Source organism: Engystomops pustulosus, chromosome 7, assembly GCF_040894005.1.
Source record: "Engystomops pustulosus chromosome 7, aEngPut4.maternal, whole genome shotgun sequence".
NCBI classification, from domain to species: Eukaryota; Metazoa; Chordata; class Amphibia; order Anura; family Leptodactylidae; genus Engystomops; species Engystomops pustulosus.
In genome coordinates, this window is record NC_092417.1 from 131,304,969 (window position 1) to 131,325,454 (window position 20,486).

General features: G+C 40.1%; 1 protein-coding gene across 17 annotated transcripts in view; it reads right to left on the reverse strand.

The window, feature by feature from the left end:
- Positions 1-6,220: 6,220 nt before the first annotated feature.
- NRXN2 (neurexin 2) overlaps positions 6,221-20,486 on the reverse strand; it is a 588,251-nt gene continuing 573,985 nt past the window's right edge. For 11 of the 17 annotated variants that reach the window (XM_072117807.1, XM_072117808.1, XM_072117809.1 and 8 more), the window contains 2 exons: positions 13,790-13,868; positions 6,221-8,192 (listed from right to left, as the gene is read on the reverse strand). In XM_072117807.1, coding sequence (XP_071973908.1) covers positions 7,309-8,192; positions 13,790-13,868 — 963 coding nt within the window. In that variant the 3' untranslated portion in view covers positions 6,221-7,308. The remainder of the gene's footprint in view (positions 8,193-13,789; positions 13,869-20,486) is intronic. The other 6 variants (XM_072117822.1, XM_072117817.1, XM_072117818.1 and 3 more) reach the window with 1 other exon arrangement.

Sequence of the window (20,486 nt, forward strand, 5' to 3'; positions counted from 1 at the left end):
ACATAAGCATCCGATTTATCCTTTATAACACGCTACTTAACAAACCAGCCATCTGCTATATATACATGAGATTCGGTTATGCACATCGCTACTTTCTAATTTTCATTTGATTTCTTTATTGTCATTGTTTACATAAAATGTGTTCATATACTCTTTATACACTTTTTCTGCACAGTACTACCAGTGTAATATCATTTCCTCCTAATGCCCATACATGAGTTCTACTTCACTCTGGGCTTTCTTTTTATTATTTTATACATTTCCATATACTTTGTGTATATATAAGAGATATTATATAAGTAGGATAAATAAAGTATTACAGTATTACACCATGTGTCTGTACCGTTCTTAATAGCAATTTACCTTGTGCTGCTATTGGGAAAATTGTCTATGAGTGGAGTAACACAGCGCAACTGGAATCTGTATGGATGCTCATCCAGATCTACAATGGAAAACTTGTGGATTTAATGTGGCAACATATCTTAAAACAAGTTTTTAGCTCCTGTGTTTGAAGCCTTGGGGGCATATGGACATTTACTGAAGACATGTAATTTGTGACTGGTTTGTAATCCCAGAGCTCCTCGAGGCAGTATTCTACTTTTAATATTATTTATTAAACTTTTACAATGTAGCTATTGGTTTGCACTATTTACTGACAGATGCACCTTAGCAATATTGGTAATGGTGCGTGCTATTCCCTGACAAGAGAACCTTTATGATTCAGATATTATTTGCTCACTGACAACAATACCTTTATCACATACATCTTCAAAGTCATTATAATAAAAAGCAAAACGAGAACTAAAATTCAACAACCTTTTAATAATAAAACATAAAACTGGAACAATATACAGCAGACCAGTGGTGTCAACATGATTTTCACTATGGGCCAGATCAGTCTTATGTTTCACTTCAAAGGTGTCTTTAGCAATGGGTTCTGGTATTGGACATGTCCTCAATATGGTCATTTATAATTGCGTTGCTTGGCAATGCACCTGCAAACCTCCTGGTACTCACATTTGCTCCTTTCATGGTTCCTGGTCCTTCCTCTTCCAGCTCCCATAGAGTGTGGGCATCAGCTCTTGTTAAAGAATCAGTGTGTGCATCAGTATATATGTTCCCAGCCAATCAACACTCACCTGGGGGCTCTATAGCCCAGTGGGTCTTATGCCCCAATCTTTAAGAAAACGTTCCTAGTAAATCTTGTCCTGCTTCTGTTGAATATTCATGCTTGACTCTTGGCTTGTTCTGTGACTATCTTCGAAATCTGCAAACTTCTGTGTGTGACCACAGCTTGCTTTTGATGCTGTGCTGCCTGCCTCAACCCACTGCCTTTTACATGACATTGCTTGTTCTCTCCAGACGGCCACTGACCATTTGCATGCTTGATCCCTCAGTGTAATACACTGGTGTTTCTGTGCCTGCCTGACCAACTACTATCCTAAACAGAACAAGAGAAGAAAGCAGCCTTGCGATCTCTCCACAGCTAAGACCAGATGCCTGTATAGATCTGAAAGGGTGAGAATTGGAGAGGTCCAGGGATAATTCTCTTAGAGGTGGGCTAAAGTCAAACACAAAAGTGTTTCTCTATGCCTTACAACACTTTGAAGCTACTGACACGTTAATAGGTTCAGCCTGAGGGAATACATTCATATTATTTAACTATTAACCATACACTAGTTCAGGAGATGAAGCACCTGAGTCACTATGTAGGATTTCATGCATTGTACGTGGTCTGTTCCTCACTTCCCTCTTGGGTAAAATTGTGAGTATTAAAAGACTGCAGTCTTCTTTAATGAAGAGGCAGTCAAACAAGAAAATGAGGGAGCTGCACTGGTTTTGTTTAGAACTTCAAAATCCTCCTTTCTGCTGCTTTTTTTCTTCCACTCTTGCTCAAAATTCTGCGATGGAGCAAAGATTAAGCCTGAAAAGATACCTATGCAAAAGTGTGTAAGTGTGCACCAGTGTGATATAAATATTCCAGTTTGGTCCAACCCTAGACCCTCTACAATGTAAAAATAGACACCAACTATCTATTGGTGATTGTCTTCATATTTCATAACCAGAAATACATTAGAAGATTTTGCCTTGTCTGTAAAAGTAACATGATATAAAAGATCATAAAAAAGAGAGAGACTGTATTATATTTTAATTTAAGAGAGCAGCTTCATCACATGCTTGCAAATTATTCACAGTTCTCTTCATGACAATTCTATGGAAGGCTTCATGTGAACGCTATGGAAACCTTTGTACATTTTTAATAATATGTAGGGTGAGATTTATCACTGCTTCTACGCCAGTTTTCTTGCACAGTGCATACGCCACCTCCAAGCTTGTGGTTCTGGGCAGAACCAGAAATATGGTCATATAAATTCAAAGGTGTGAATGTAAGCTGCAGATAAAGATGTAATGCCTGCCTTTCTCATTTAACTATCCATATCTACAGGTTTTTTTAAAAAAAATAAGTAATGCCTTGGAAAAAGTGAGGTATGTAGGGATAGAAAGTATGAAATTTAAATATAATTATTACAGATCTTACAAATTTCAAAATGTTTGGGTGAGACAACAGTAAAGAGAAATGATCTAATATCTTGAGAACATACAATTAATACAGAATATAGCAATTTATAGCCTTTATGGCTTAACACTCACCTTTTGTATAGATGAATAAAAATCACAATGCTAACCAAGCCGTCACTCTCCTGACATTGCAAACATTACTGATATAATTTGTAACTGTAAAAGTCACATACCTGTCAGAATATGTATTTATCAGTCTCTAAACCCATCTTTGGTATGTTTATTCTAGTGTCAGGAAAGGTCACGAAATTATTAGATTGTAAATGAACTGTGGAGAGTATTTAAACTCATCTGTGCATATAGTAATTAAGTCAATGGTATAATATTATGAAAGTGCTACACATTTGGGACACCACCAATAATCGGATTTCACCATACTGGAATCAACTTAAAGGATAGAGCCATAATCCAGCTCTGTGTAGCGGTCAGCCCTGGGAAATGCACATCAGTTCCATTATTTACTTTGATTCCAGTGTCCTTAACCTGTCAGAACTTGCTGATTGGTAGGGTCTAGGTGTCAGACCCCATCATTTTGATATTATTGACCCATTTATCTATGGATCATAGTGTTCATCACTATGATAAAACTGGGAAACCCTTTTAATGAAATACTCTTACTAAAATGAATCTATTTATTTCATAAACCCCTATATAAAGCAATATTGGTTAGATTTACTATAGGGAATAACGCAGTGTTATAGGTGGACACATATTTATTTTTATTTTTCATTTTTTGTACCTTATCTGCGCTGTCTTTTTCTATTTTGGTAGATTTGTTTAAATAAGTCTTAAATTTAGAAAAACAAGTATCTATCAATCTTTTGTATATTTGGATGTAGAAAGATATATACAGATAATATATAAGATGTGCAACAGTAAGACCACCCAGACTTTATGAAACAAATGCTTTATTGTCTTCTCTTGGCACAGTTTTTTCCCTTCAATTGAAGGACAGAAGGCTTTGTTCACACTATCCTTGTTTCCATTCTTCCACAACAAGCTTTCAAAGCTTTTCATTTCATTAAATGAAAAAGAGGTGTAATAGCAATAAGTCACTAAGATTAGACTCATTGGCCCACATTTATTAAAGTATTTGCACCAGTTTTCTGTTTGACTTTGCACTAGAAAGTAAGTGCAAACTGCTGGAACATGTATTTATAAAATGTCTGCGCCAGTTTTGTGTTGCAGCTGCACTGTGTCTAACAAGACAGAAAAAATGTGCACCTAAAGGGGCGTTCAGGTGCCCAGTTGGATCAGGCGGCACAATTCTGTCCAATGTGCTCTACAATTCTAAAGCATGGAGAAAATGCACCAGAAACGAATGGGGCCATTGGGATCTGTTGATCCACAATTGCTGTTACTGCTTTGTTAAGAATGGAAGTCATAAGCATACTTTGAACGGAGCCTAAAACTTTGACAAATGTGGAGAAAGATGCGACTCATTGTGTTCTCTATATTCATTGTTCCCCCATGTTAAATACCGTATATACTCGAGTATAAGCCGACCCAAGTATAAGCCGAGGCCCCTAATTTTACCACAAAAACCTGGTAAAACCTATATATTTTTTACTCAAGTATAAGCCGAGTTTGGGCTTTCAGCACATTTTTTTGTGCTGAAAAACTAGGCTTATACTCGAGTATATAAGGTATTCTGCAGAATGGATAACAGTTTTGTTACATGGCATCCAATGGAGATATCCAAGTAGAGACAGACCAAGTCAACATAACCTTTCTGTACTGTGACACCTGCCACGTGGGCATCTTGTGTTGCTTGGATGGGATATCACTTTACCCTATGGGTTTGAAATGAAGTCTGATCTTGATGTGGCCAAGATGCGGTTAAGTTGTGGACGGCTACTGACATAAAACTCATTTGGCTTACAATTTATAACAAAATAGGCCTTTTTTTCTCATTTTCATACCGTAAACATGAAACAGGCACTAAATAGTAAGTTTGTTATGAATTATAGGCAAATTTAGTTAATTGTCAGCGGCCATCCACATCTCAACTGCATCTTAACCTCATAAAGACCAGGCCATCTATTTGTATTCTAAAGACTCACTCCCATTGTTATCCAGCATTGACAATAGCACAAAAAGTTACGGTATTATCAATGAGTAAACTTTTCTTTTCCACCAAAACAGTGCAACACGGTCCAATTCTGACATTATTGTGGCTTGCACACTACTTATGGTTTTAAGAATAGTGATATTCTATAATTTGTCAAATATATTCCAAAAGGACATTTTGACATATTCTTTCCAAGCATATCCTTGTAATGTAGCCAGTATGTTGTAAAAAAATGTTAATGCTTGTGGACTACCCATTAAAGGATATTCTCACATTACAGATTTGTTGCAGAAGTTTCTAGGAATTGAAATCTGTTCAATTTACATAAACAGGTTGTTTAGTGACAAACTTACTAATTTCTGCATCCTTCTTCATATGCAAGGAAATTGGATATTTGGCTGTTGCTTCCATGGCTTTTTTCATACACATAAGTTAATCCTTCCTAGCTAGCTTTTCATCTGATATGTACAACTTATTCCATGTGCTGGGATTTATCGAATAGAATTCTTTTGATATCATTTTTTGCACATCTATCACATTTTCATAAGCATACAAAACATTTCCACAGTTATAAATAATCTGTAATATATAATGTAATATAATTTTAAAGTGCACCTTAAACTTTTTTCTTTTTTGCCAGATGTACCCACACACTGATCTTTGGAGGCTTTGAGAGACAATAATACACCAAGCTTTAGCTCAGGCATGCCACTAGTGATGCTTCTTAAAAATAGCATGAAATATTATAATATATTTTTAAATGATTCCTTTATCCACCTGAGTTTGTAGAAGATACTTGGAACTTGGACACTTAAGGTATAGTCACACGCAGCTAATTTTCTGCAATTAAAATTAGGACCATTTTTTTTCTAAACGAGGTTGTTTTTCCAAAGTGCATATTCATTTTTGCAAGCCCCTTTTTAGATGGAATTCAATTTCTGCAACAAACTATGGCATGTGAATATAGAAAGAAAATGAGATTGTCTTATTGTAGTTACATTGTTTTCCCTAACGTATTCCTGTGTGGATTAATCTGCAAGCCTCCTCCTTCATCATCCTGTTGTTGCAGATCAGTCAGGAAGAAGACTGCTATGTATTACTGGTAGCTTTTGATGAATCTATAAGGCCTGGTTCATAGAATACATTTTTTTCTTTTTAAATGCCTACGAGTAGATGGCTCAGTTTCCTACAGAAAGATGTAGGCATTTTATATTTGGGGGTACAGTATGCAAAATGGCTCTACCTTTTTATGCCATCTCTTCAAATAGCTAATAAAATAAATCTTATTTGATTGTTATAGAAACTAGAATTAAGTTGTCAATCCTATCCTTAATCCTATTAAATGCCACAGTAAATAAAAACTGTCATAGAAAGTGATACACCTGGAACTGTTGACATTGATTCTTTAACTGTAATGTAATATAATAAGGTTGACTATTGTAAATGGAATGCAAATGTTATTCTTATTATAGTATGGTGTAAAATATAAACCAAACTAAATGCATAGGATGGTAAAAAGATAAAAACTCAAATATAGACTAAACTTCAGGATGAACAATCTCAACACTCTTATACAAGGCCGTAACATTTGCTTTATTGATATTCTGATACTCTCTTTGCCCCAGTAGCCCAAACCCCTTATTACAAGTCCATTTTATTTCAAGGGGTATGTGGAGAAAGCCTGGGGTGATAAAATGGGTTTTGATTTCTTGAGGGGGTGTGGGGCAGTAGATTGAGTCCACGAAGAAGTCAAACGCACGGCTCAGCGTTCAAAAAACCAAGACAACACCACACAAACCAGAATAGAAATAACCTTGATCTTTAGGAGGGCATAGAGGAATTTGAGGGGCAATGAGGATAAGGAAGGGGAGAGCATAACCAAGTCCAGTCCTTTTAGCCCTCTTTCGAATTTTTTATCGAGTCTGTCTTTAGAAGTGGTTTTCTCAACACACTACCATCCTCTCCCCCTCAATGGCTCCATGTTGTTAAAGGATTATAGTTGATTATTATTGACCATCTCTTTTAAGCTTTCAACATGTTTGTCCATAGAAGAGATCTCCATACTACATTCCTTTTCTCAGTAATAACATACTTCGATAGGAAGCAAGTTTTTGGATCTTTCATCATTTTTTTATACTTTCAGGAGTTGTCAAAATAAGCGCTCAGTGAATCTTGGCTTTTTTTTCCTTAAAACAGGAGGAGAAACAGATGAGCAGGAATGAGAAAGAGATGTGTTTCCTGTTTAAGGTTAAAGTAAAATGTTTAGTTGAGACTGGGCAACAGATGGTCAGAACTTTGTCATTTATTAGAAGACTGGTTGGTGTTCATCCACCGCTAGATGATTTTGATGAGTGGATATCCATGAATGCTTCCTTGGTTACTGTAGATACAGTGCAGTAGGTTTGCTAATTTTGACATTCAAATGGCTGACCAAAGGTTAATGTCTGGATAACCCTAAATTCGGGTTTTAACAGTTGGCAGTTGTTTAAGCATTTGAATAGTTGATAAAGGTGACAGCCAACTGTTGACCTGGGGCTTAGTCACTTTTGCTTAGTCAATGATTGGTCACAGCATGGGGTCAGTCTGGTATCTCCATTAAATGGCTGGTTAGATGATACCCAACCGTACTCCCACATTTGGGAGTCCATTCTATACTTTCACACATAATATTCTTTGTCCTTATTTTTCTTACTCTTACCAACTGTTTTAGTGGCAGGTGCTGTCTTTTCTTTAACCACAGCACCATTACTCTGTGCTGAATTGCTGATGTAGTTCCGGGTTTGGTCCACCTGGTAGGACCCTTCATCCCTGTTCCTGTACTTGTACATTGCGTAGAGGAGAATGAGGATGCAAAGAGCAGCTGCTGCAACGATTCCCACAACCATTCCTGTTGTGCTGCTGGACTCCCTGATAACTTCCACTGCTCCGGGAGACCCTTTCTCCCCTGAGCCTGTAGGATTTGCTGTAGGGAAATTATGGAAATTAGGGGAAGTTATAGATGGAAACCTCTGTTTATTCAGCTTATCCAGCTGGAAAGAGGTAGGGATGTGGGGATATTGGTCTATATTAGGTTTTGGGGGCTCCCTGTTATTCATTTTGCCGGCAGGGATGTTCCGGACAAGGTCTGGGGATGTGGTGGAGGTGAGAAGATCATAAGGAGAGGAGGTTGAACCTCCTGCCCTTGTATTTGGCCTAGAACCTGGAGGTCTCCGTGCTGTATCAGGTCTGGATAGCAGGGTTCTATCAGTTACCAATGGAAAACTAGTATAGAAGTCCTCATCATCAGTAGGAGGGAAACTTGATTCAAATACTTCCCCTGAGGCATAACCAGAGACCTCAATCCCCTCCTCACAATCACTATCTTCTTGCTCAGAAGGGCATGGTGGCCTCAAGTTGGAAGGAACACTCAAGGAATCTTTGGTGGTGTCCAATGTGAGGACAGTTCGGTAGGTGGGGGGAGGAGGAACAAAGGGGGACCGGGTTGCAATGGGAGGGGTATCTAAGGAATCTTCAGTTATTATGGGTAAAATTAACTCCCCTCCTGTAAACAAGACAAAAAACCAGAGAAAACAGCAAAGAATATAGTGTGAGTAAAAACCTCAGAATATAAACATACAGGCAACACAATGCTGTCAGCTAAAACTAATTTAAATATGCTAGATTACTTCAACTTAACCCAGAAATACTCTACCATATAAAGTTAATTATCTATTATTAATTTTATAATATAATTATGTTAATTATATCGAATAAACCACTGAATAGTAACTATTTAAAAGCAGTATTAAAAGTGCCATATTTTTATGTATTAATCTCCCCTACAGTAAACTATGTCTTCACTTCACCTAACGTTAATATCTTTTTATGATATAAATTTATCTTGAAAACCTTCAATTTCTCCTCTTACATCTAAAGAAATGCATAGCCTTTTCATTCAAACAATCCCACAGTACTGTGCTAAAAAGCTTAAACTATGTTATATTACACAGACTTAAGTTTTAAAATGTGGAAATTCTTCATATATAATTGCCTCTCAACTTAAAACAGTGTGGTTTTGTTGCTCAAAAATACCACCAATTACGATCACCCTCTCAAAATCCCATTAATTTCAGGCAATACTTTTAATTTATGGCTGAATGTTATTAAAATATATAATTGAAATATCCTATTCCATACATTTTGACTTTTCCAATTTATCTTTAAATGCATTCTAATTTCTGCTATATTTGTCTTAATTTTTTACATAAATGTCTAATTTATCCCCCTTTTAAATTCTAAACTGAACATACACTGTCTTTCTTCTCATCCCCCCACCGTTAAATTCTAGCAATAAATCTCGCATTTATCTACAAAATATGTTTATTTCAGCTGCTCTGTGCTCATCAAATAAAATTGATTCAGAATATTTAGACAACTTACATCAAACAATTGGCCACATGTGATTTTAGCATGAAGACAAAAAAAAAATTACAAAAGAAACTGTGAAACCTCTGGGTAAAAAAAAACACTTTCTTTTTTTAATTTACTTTACTGTTTCACGGTCACTTTATATTTTCAAAATTTCACTTCTACTCAAACATCATAGAGAAAATGTTTATTAATAATCATTTTGAATGTTTAAGGCCTAGCATAGCTTAGTGAGTATACCTCTATAAGATATGCTGACCTTCAAAAGCCTTAAAAAAGTAATTATGACCATGAATCAAATTAGAAATAGGTTACAAAAAAATGAAAAGTAAAATAAAAGCAAAGCAAAAAAGAAATTAAAAGTAAATTATTGTATAGGGGTAAGGGAGACAGAAACACCCCAATATATAAAGCTGGCCTTTAATAGAAGTTGAACAACAAATTGCTTGGTATCACAATTGCAAAATAGTAAACTGCAGTAATGTTCAAAAGTATTAGGCTGCATGACTGCAACTCATTTGTGGAATTGGTACGGATACAAATACCCAACTATCAGACACTTATCACCTCTCTTGTAATTTCATTAAAAGTCAAAAATTTGGCATGACCCTTCTAAATACCTCAAAACCATTTTCCTTGGTAATAAGCTACATACAAATTGTACAGGGAAAAAATGAAGCAGGGCAAAAACCAAAGCCTACATTGGCAAGTGTACAGGCCATAATGGTCTCCTTGCAATTAAGAAAATATCACATAAATTGGTTGGTTATGTCATGTGGTGATTGTATATCATCTATATTTACTTCCAATGGAAACATTTTACTTTCTGTTCATCACAAATATCTCTCAAATAACCAGTTCCTGCTTCTATGCTAAAATGTATAAAAGCAGTTTGTCCAGTTTTCACATTTGTATTGATATTGGGACAATGTGGCAGTTACCAGGTAGTAAAATCAGAAAAGGTAAAAAAAAATCTACATGGATTTATTGCATTAGATAATTGCACATGCCTGGGAAAAACACACTACTCTTAATTACAGATGCGCTGACCAGAACTCCTGTTTGGTTTTGGGTACGCCCCATACAACCATAACAAACTTACACCCCAAGCTACCAGCCATGGCTATGATTGGCACCCATGGCTAGTTGCTAGAGGCATAAATATGTCAGATTGGCTGTACGGCAGCCAATTCAGCAATATGTCCAGGACTCGCGGTGCGAACCTGAACCCCGAACAGGAAGTTCGAGTCCGCTCATCTCCACTTTTAATATATTCCAGTGGGATTACATAACCTTTTTTGTGTTCCAGTGGTATTATGTGTCTACAGTATCTTTCTTATATATAATCTTGCAGTTTTACACAACCTCCTTAATTACTACTATTGAAGGTAGTAACAAACTACATACTACAAACTACATAGTGCCCAATTGCAAAAAACAACATTAAAGAGTAATGTATGCCAGTAGCTTAAACATCATCTTCTGCTAATGTTAGGCAAGTTACAGCCTATGTCACTACAACTAGTGGATTTTTTGATTGAATAGACACCAATATAAACATGTATGTGTTGCATATGCTGTAAATCCCGGGATAGTGATTTGCTGTGGGGCACATCTACGCTTGGTCTGATCTTGGGGTATAATTGTGCCATAGCCTTCCCCTGATTGGACATAGGCAGTGAACAGGTGTGGGGCAGCAACTCCCTGTGTCAGCCCACTGCTCAGCGCAGCACCTGCCCCTCCATGCCCAACTGCTGGCTCTGCACAAGGAATTGCGACTAAATCAGCTTGTATTCCTGATTCCAGAGATAAATGTGACCACTTATCTTTTTGTATAGGGAAACCTAATTTACACAACTATAACGTATAATGTAAAAATGTTTCAATATTTTTGACGGGCTGCATTAACAGGCCTTTTGAAAGGATGTTTGCCTACTAATAATTTTTACTTTCTTAATTTATATCTATACAGTTAATAGATAAATGTTGTAAAATGGTCTTTTTAGCATTAAAATCTCTATTTGCTCTAGTATAATCCTTTTACGAATATATGTATATATTGGCTTTTATTACCATTAGTGCCTTAAAGGGAATCTGTAAGCAGAAATTGATCTAATAAACCACTACCAGTATGTTGCCAAGCAGCTGAACACCTTCCAGATCATGTTCATGACCCTGTGTGGTGGCATCATCCAGAAAATCTACTTTGAAGTGAGATGTAAATTGGTTGTAGAAAGTCAAGGAGGTGGAAATTTCAACACTGAAGTCACACTTTCTTTCCCTTAGAAAGCCTCCTTCACTGTAATTGGTGGTCTTGCATACAGAGACCTCACTAACCTGATCTCTTGCAGTTTAATGAATGATTTCAATCACAGAGGTGGAGACATTCAGAGCTCCCCACCTTAAACTCTCCACCTCCCTGACTTTATACAAATCAATTAACATCTTATTTCAAAGTTGATTTTCTGGATGATGCCATCACACTGGACCATGAAAGAAAGGAAAACTAGAAGGTGTTACGTTGCCACACTGGACCATGAAAGAAAAGAAAACTTGATTGACTTGCTTGACAATATTCTGGTAGTGGTTTATCTGGCCAATTGTTGATGACAGGTTCCCTTTAAGGGCTACTGACAGAGTGACAATTCTTTTACTTTCTTTTGCACTGAGTATGTTTTCTAAATGACTTTTATACACATTTTTGGCTGATTTGTGCAGCTATCACAAGCTCTATCTGAGGCCCCTCTTTGACCTTTCGCTTATCCCTGGTTAAGCATAGCTTGTCTTGCAAGCATCTAATAAATGGGTTGCCCAAAGTATATATATATATATATATATATATGCAGTATAATTCTGTCTGTAATTTACTGTCATCTTTGTTCGAGGGTTGGAGACGAGTTGCATGTGACTAAAACCCCCTGCCCCTCAAATTTTTGTGGACAAAATAGATGCGATTTAATAAAAAACAACAAAGTTTGATGAAAAATCGGTGCCCTTTATTCTAAAAGTGTGTAACCTGTTGCTTTGGCAACCCTGGTGTCATATTCTTTTAATGACATGGCTTTTGCCAATGTCACACTATTAAGTAATATACTATATAAGAATAGACATCCAGCTCTCAGGAACAACTCTTTGGGGGTTTCTACTTTTCATGCTGCTCCTTCTACAAGCCATATATTTTAGATTTTTCAGTTTACAAAGCTATATGAAGGCTTGATATATATGGAAAAAATTATGGAACCCTTTAATATTCTATTTCATGTACTGAGAAACTGGAAAACTATTTGAAATGTAGTGGAATATGCAAAATAAATACAGTGGTGCCATTTTTGATGGGCTTTGTTTTCATAGTTCTCACTGTGCGGTCCAGATGACACATTTATTTTTTGAGTTAGTATAATTGAGAAGATACAACATTTTTATAGTTTGGTTATGCCTTAATATCTTTACACTAAACCCCCCCCCCCCAAAAGTCTTGTGTTGCTATATTTGTGAGCAGAGATAACATTTTCAGTGATACTATTTGTACTGTAGGAACTTTAAATAGCATTTAATTAAAAAAAATTCTGGGAGGCAAAACTAACAACAAAGTTATTATTTACATTATGGTATTCACAACATGGGATAGAATTTTTTTGTATTTTGATAAATCAGACATTTTGGGATGTGAGGATATATAATTTAATTGTTTATTTTTATATGTGTTCTAGGGAAAGAGGACAATTTGATTTTTTAAATTTTTTGTCATATATTTGTTTTAAATTTTTTTTTCCACTTTTAGAGGTCTGATCACATAAATATTTTGAATTACAACTGTATTGCAATATATTATGAATATGTTGCTTCTCTATTACACTTTTCCTCTGGAAGACTGTAATAGAGTTTGCCAAATGACAGTTTTGTGAGCCTCTTACAGGCTCCCAGCTATCATGGCAACTGGTTTGTACCCTCTAATGACATCACGGAATTGCAGTTGACCAGCCAACATTTTGGCACCAATGTTATTAGATGAGTTTGTGAGCTCTCCCCATTCATGCCTTCACACATAATTTTACGTTGACCAGTTGTGAAGGAGTACAATAAACTTTAGGTCAACTTTAGAACACTTGTAGTCATGACCTATGTGTCTGCTTTGTTGAATTTTATTCCCAAATGCAAATAGTATATGTTTTCATCTGTTAAACTCGGTTAGCTGATCCACATCTTGCTTGAATTATTTGCGTGGTATCTGTAAACTGCCACTGGGTGTTATCTTAAATATTTCCTAAAAATATACTTTTAAGTACTTTTAGTAAACACCATTTCCCTTACTATTTTCAGCTACAGCTTTTTTCACTGCTACAGTGCAAAGTCTTAACATTTCCAACATACTGTATTCTACTTTTATCAAACACTGAAATTGCTCCCCGCATTTTGGTATATGGCTTTGAAACGTATGAATATGAAATAAAACTCCCATCTATAAGCTACTATATGACATAACCAAAATACCTATTTAAATATAGCAGCACGTATCTTGTTTTTTGTGTTGCATACCCAGCACATCATCTCCCAGGGTTTCCCATCAATCAAATGACTGCCTATGAACTAATGTTTCTAAACTCATCATGATATTTAAGCTGCAGTACTTTCTAACAGACCTCTGTACTATACTGTCCTATTCTCATATTATGTTAATTTCTAGATAATACCCTCCATATAATTTCTGTTGATTATCAGATTAAGTCTTACCAGTGCTGGGCTCGCATTCTTCCAAATCTTCATCATCACTGGGACACTCAGCTGAGGCTACAAGTAGGTCATCAGAATTCTGTAGGAAACAAATAAGAAATGGTTTATTTATTATTCTTTAACAAAGTTCTTCATTTTTCTATCAAGGAAAAGCAGAGGAAAAACATTATTAGATTCCCAACATGAAAGTTTTTTGATTAGAAGCTACAAAGCCAAATAAGTGTTGTACATAGAAGAGGACTAGGATCACACCACTGGAAAGGGTAACTGTAGATGGTGCATATATTGTGCAAATTCTTCTAGGAAAATCCACTGTGTAAAACTGTGGTATAATAATCATTAACATTTAAAAAATCATCATGCACACTGTAATGTGGTATTTATATTTATTGATATGCAGCACATCATCTTTTTCAGTGGTTTCACACCAGATAATCATCTAGTCAGTTCTGATTTTAAAGATCAGAAAGGCTTCTGCATTTTAATACATTTCTACACTTTTCATTTTCAATGTGATCTTGATGCAGATCAGCATCATGTGCAGCTGCAGTTTCAATTTAGTGTAAATGATCTGCTGGCCTAAGGAGATATCCACTATGGGGGAAATTTATCAGTGCTTCTACGCCAGTTTCTCCTTGCAGGGACTCCTTGCATCACTATGATGCAAGCAGTCCCATCCCTGACACTGTATTCGGTATGTGAAATTGAGCCAGAGCACAATTTGTTTGTCGTGGACATTTTCAAGGACGTGGACAATTTGAGCAAAATCATGCGGAACCAGCAAAAGTTTTGATTTTGTTGGCAATATTGGGTAGGTAGGTATGGTGGGTAATATTGGGGGAAGATTGAGAGGGTTTATGTATTGTATGTGAAACATTTATATGTCAATGTTCAATGTTGCTAATTAGAGATGAGCGAACACTAAAATGCTCGGGTACTCGTTATTCGAGACGAACTTTTCCCGATGCTCGAGTGCTCGTCTCGAATAACGAACCCCATTGAAGTCAATGGGAGACTCGAGCATTTTTCAAGGGGACCAAGGCTCTGCACAGGGAAGCTTGGCCAAACACCTGGGAACCTCAGAAAAGGATGGAAACACCACGGAAATGGACAGGAAACAGCAGGGGCAGCATGCATGGATGCCTCTGAGGCTGCATAATCGCAACATTATGCCAAAATTATGGGCAACAGCATGGCCATGACAGAGTGACAGAATGAAGCTAGATAGCATCTAAAACATCCAATAATTGACCCTGACACTATAGGGGACGGCATGCAGAGGCAGCGGCAGCAGGCTAGAGAGTGTCATGGCGACATACCCTAAATGGACTCAGGCTTCAAACCAATGGGTGGCAGAGAGGAACCAAAGGAGGTGAGCAAGAAGCGCTCAAATAATATCGGTACATGATAAAAGTTTGCCAGTATATTTTGTGGATTACACAGCAGGGTGGCGACAAAGTTAACATGGAAGCCATGAAAACAACCCAAAATTCTGCCTGACACAGCTCGTTTGATAAGGGGACCATGTATGGAGGCAGTGAACTAGTAGTAGATTAAAGGTGCTGCAGTTAAAACTATGTTAGTTGGATCTTGGCATGGAGCTGGCGCTCCGCTGCCAGGCGAGCTTTCGCCAATCCAAGCCCCTGTCTATAGGCTACTCCCCAAACAGCACTTCTAAGAACCTTTTGTATAAGATCAAGTGTAGTAGCGTTCTTATAAGTTTAGGATATGGCGGGTGAGGGGAATGTAAACAGCTGCGCAAGAAGCGCTGAAATAATATCGGTAAATGATAAAAGTTTGCCAGTATTTTTTGTGGATTACACAGCAGGGTGGCGACAAAGTTAACAAGTTTGTTGTGGAAGCCATGAAAACAACCCAAAATTCTGCCTGACACAGCTCGTTTGATAAGGGGACCATGTATGCTTACAGTTCATGCCAGTCGCTGCACTGGCTGCCAGTCTCCTTTCGAATACAGTTTAAAATAATAATAACCCTCATCCATAAAGCTCTGTATAATGCTGCACCCCCCTACCTCTCCTCTCTTATCTCAGTCTATCGCCCAACCCGTGCTCTTAGATCCGCCAGTGATCTTAGATTAACCTCTACCCTAGTGCGGACCTCCCACTCGCGTCTCCAAGACTTCTCTAGAGCTGCACCAATTCTATGGAATGCTCTGCCCCGGACTATCAGACTAATACCTAACCTCCAAAGTTTCAAACGTGGTCTTAAAACCCATTTCTTTAGGCAAGCCTATAACACTCATTAACTGCATGAAGTTTTAACTCTTCTACTAACCCGTCCTGTGTCGTCCTCCCATCTGTTATCCAGCAACCAACAGGCACCAGACTTCTCTGCAGTCCCATTCACCCTGGACCTGGTATATAAGATGACGGCTGAGTGGTTCAAGCGACAGCAATTCCATTTATTATATTTTGTTCTATTCCCTAAGAAGAATGGCTTGACCATTAAATATTCTTTTACCTCGTGTTACCCCATCATCTTCATAAACCGTAAGCTCTGGCGAGCAGGGACCTCACTCCTGTTGTTCCATACAAATGTTGTGCTCTGTTACATTACATTTGTATTTGTTTCCTATGATTTGTAAAGCGCTACAGAATATGATGACGCTATATAAATAAAGATTATTATTATTATTATTATGGAGGCAGTGAACTAGTAGTAGATTAAAGGTGCTGCAGTTAAAACTATGTTAGTTGGATCTTGGGATGGAGCTGGCGCTCTGCAGCCAGGCGAGCTTTCGCCAATCCAAGCCCCTGTCTCTAGGCTACTCCCCAAACAGCACTTCTAAGAACCTTTTGTATAAGATCAAGTGTAGTAGCGTTCTTATAAGTTTGGGATATGGCGGGTGAGGGGAATGTAAACAGCTGCGCAAGAAGCGCTGAAATAATATCGGTTAATCATAAAAGTTTGCCAGTATATTTTGTGGATAACACAGCAGGGTGGCGACAAAGTTAACAACTTTGATGTGGAATCCATGAAAACAACCCAAATTTCTGCCTGACACACCTCGTTTGATAAGGGGAGGATGTATGGAGGCAGCTATATGGACGACTTTTGGAGGTAGCAATGGAGACAACGTGTGGAGGCTGCTATGGAGACAATTTAATTTGTATAGTGCCTGTATGTGGCAGTCCCAAAAAGTTTTCAAACCAGAGGAGCAGGTAGGTGTCCCTCCAGAAAAATGGAATAGATTGAGTGCCTGTATGTGGCAGTCCCAAAAATGTTTCAAACCAGAGGAGCAGGTAGGTGGCCCTCCAGTAAAATGGAATAGATTGAGTGCCTGTATGTGGCAGTCCCAAAAAGTTTTCAAACCAGAGGAGCAGGTAGGTGTCCCTCCAGAAAAATGGAATAGATTGAGTGCCTGTATGTGGCAGTCCCAAAAATTTTTCAAACCAGAGGAGCAGGTAGGTGGCCCTCCAGTAAAATGGAATAGATTGAGTGCCTGTATGTGGCAGTCCAAAAATTTTTTTAAAACAGAGGACCGGGTAGGTGGCCCTCCAGAAAAATGGAATAGATTGAGTGCCTGTATGTGGCACTCACAAAAATTGTTTCAAACAGAGGACCGGGTAGGTGGCCCTCCAGAAAAATTAAATGCATAAAGTACTATAGCAAGAGCCAGTGGGCCAGTTTCCTCTGCTTTACTGTACAAAGAGGAGGAGAAGGAGGAAAATGAGGAGGAGGAGGAGTGGATCAATTATTCAGGTTGAGCTTCCTTCACCTGGTGGAGATTGGAAATTCTGAGAAATCCAGCCTTTATTCATTTTAATAAGCGTCAGCCTGTCAGCGCTGTCAGTCGACAGGCGTGTACGCTTATCTGTGATGATGCCACCAGCTGCACTGAAAACCCGCTCGGACAAGACGCTAGCGGCAGGGCAGGCAAGAACCTCCAAGGCGTACAGCGCCAGTTCGTGCCACATGTCCAGCTTTGAAACCCAGTAGTTGTAGGGAGCTGTGTGATCATTTAGGACGATGGTATGGTCAGCTACGTACTCCCTCACCATCTTTCTGTAAAGATCAGCCCTACTCTGCCGAGACTGGGGACAGGTGACAGTGTCTTGCTGGGGTGACATAAAGCTGGCAAAAGCCTTGTAAAGCGTACCCTTGCCAGTGCTGGACAAGCTGCCTGCTCGCCTACTCTCCCTCGCTACTTGTCCCGCAGAACTACGCACTCTGCCGCTAGCGCTGTCAGAAGGGAAATACTGTTTCAGCTTGTGCACCAGGGCCTGCTGGTATTCATGCATTCTCACACTCCTTTCCTCTGCAGGGATGAGAGTGGAAAGATTTTGCTTGTACCGTGGGTCCAGGAGAGTGAACACCCAGTAATCGGTGCTGGAATAAATTCTTTGAACGCGAGGGTCACGGGATAGGCAGCCTAGCATGAAATCTGCCATATGCGCCAGAGTACCAACGCGTAAGAATTCACTCCCCTCACTGGCCTGACTGTCCATTTCCTCCTCCTCCAACTCCTCCAACTCCTCTTCTTCTGCCCATACACGCTGAACAGTGAAGGACTCAACAATGGTCCCCTCTTGTGTCTCGCCAACATTCTCCTCCTCTTCCTCCTCATCCTCCTCCACCTCCACCTCCTCCGATATGCGCTGAGAAACAGACCTGAGGGTGCTTTGGCTATCAACAAGGGAATCTTCTTCCCCCGTCTCTTGTGACAAGCGCAAAGCTTCCGACTTCATGCTGATCAGAGAGTTTTTCAACAGGCCAAGCAGCGGGATGGTGAGGCTGATGATGGCGGCATCGCCACTGACCATCTGTGTTGACTCCTCAAAGTTACTCAGCACCTGACAGATATCAGACATCCACGTCCACTCCTCATTGTAGACTTGAGGAAGCTGACTGACCTGACTACCACTTCTGGTGGAAGTTGACATCTGGCAGTCTACAATCGCTCTGCGCTGCTGGTAAACTCTGGATAACATGGTCAGTGTTGAATTCCACCTCGTGGGCACGTCGCACAACAGTCGGTGAGCGGGCAGTTGGAGGCGGCGCTGCGCTGCCCTGAGAGTGGCAGCATCTGGGCTGGACTTCCTGAAATGCGCACAGATGCGGCGCACCTTCGTGAGCAAATCAGACAGATTGGGGTATGTCTTGAGGAAACGCTGAACTATCAGATTTAACACATGGGCCAGGCATGGCACATGTGTCAGTCTGCCGAGTTGCAGAGCCGCCACCAGGTTACGGCCGTTGTCACACACAACCATGCCTGGCTTCAGGTTCAGCGGTGCCAGCCACAGATCAGTCTGCGTCGTGATGCCCTGTAATAGCTCTTGGGCGGTGTGCCTTTTGTCGCCTAGGCTCAGCAGTTTGAGCACCGCCTGCTGTCGCTTAGCGACGGCACTGCTGCTGTGCCTAGAGCTACCGACTGATGGCGCCGTGCCCACGGATGGTAGTTCGGAGGAGGAGGTGGAGGAGGGGTGGGAGGAGGAGGAGTCATAGTAGGCCTGAAACACCTGGACCGAGGTAGGCCCCGCAATCCTCGGCGTCGGCAGTATATGACAAGCCCCAGGGTCAGACTCGGTCCCAGCCTCCACCAAGTTAACCCAATGTGCCGTCAGCGATATATAGTGGCCCTGCCCGGCAGCACTCGTCCACGTGTCCGTGGTCAGGTGGACCTTGTCAGAAACGGCGTTGGTCAGGGCACGGGTGATGTTGTCTGACACATGCTGGTGCAGGGCTGGGACGGCACATCGGGAAAAGTAGTGGCGGCTGGGGACCGAATACCGAGGAACGGCCGCCGCCATGAGGTTGCGAAAGGCCTCGGTCTCTACTAGCCTATAGGGCAGCATCTCCAGGCTAAGCAATCTGGAGATGTGCACATTAAGGGCTTGGGCGTGCGGGTGGGTTGCACTATATTTGCGTTTCCGCTCCAGCGTCTGGGGTATGGAGAGCTGAACGCTGGTGGATGCTGTGGAGGATCGTGGAGGCGACGATGGGGTTTTTGTGGCAGGGTCCTGGGCAGGGGGCTGACTATCAGCTGACACAGGGGAAGGAGCAGTGGTGTGCACGGCCGGAGGTGAACGGGCTTGTTGCCACTGAGTGGGGTGTTTAGCATTCATATGCCTGCGCATACTGGTGGTAGTTAAGCTAGTAGTGGTGGAACCCCTGCTGAGCCTGGTTTGGCAAATGTTGCACACCACAGTCCGTCGGTCATCCGGTGTTTCCTTAAAGAACCTCCAGACTTCTGAAGATCTAGCCCTCGCCGCAAGAGCCCTCACCACGGGAGCTTCACTAGTTGACACATTTGGCGCTGATGCACCAGCTCTGGCCCTGCCTCTCCGTCTGGCCCCACCACTGCCTCTTCCAACCTGTTCTGGTCGAGGACTCTCCTCCGTCTCAGAAGCACTGTGTTCACCCGGCCTCTCAACCCAGCTTGGGTCTGTCACCTCATCATCCTCCGATCCCTCAGTCTGCTTCCCCCTCGGACTTCCTGCCCTGACAACAACTTCCCCACTGTCTGACAACCGTCTCTCCTCATCGTCGGACACCTCTTTACACACTTCCACTACGTCAAGAAGGTCATCATCACCCACAGACTGTGACTGGTGGAAAACCTGGGCATCGGAAAATTGCTCAGCAGCAACCGGACAAGTGGTTTGTGACTGTGGGAAGGGTCCAGAAAACAGTTCCTCAGAGTATGCCGGTTCAAATGCCAAATTTTCCTGGG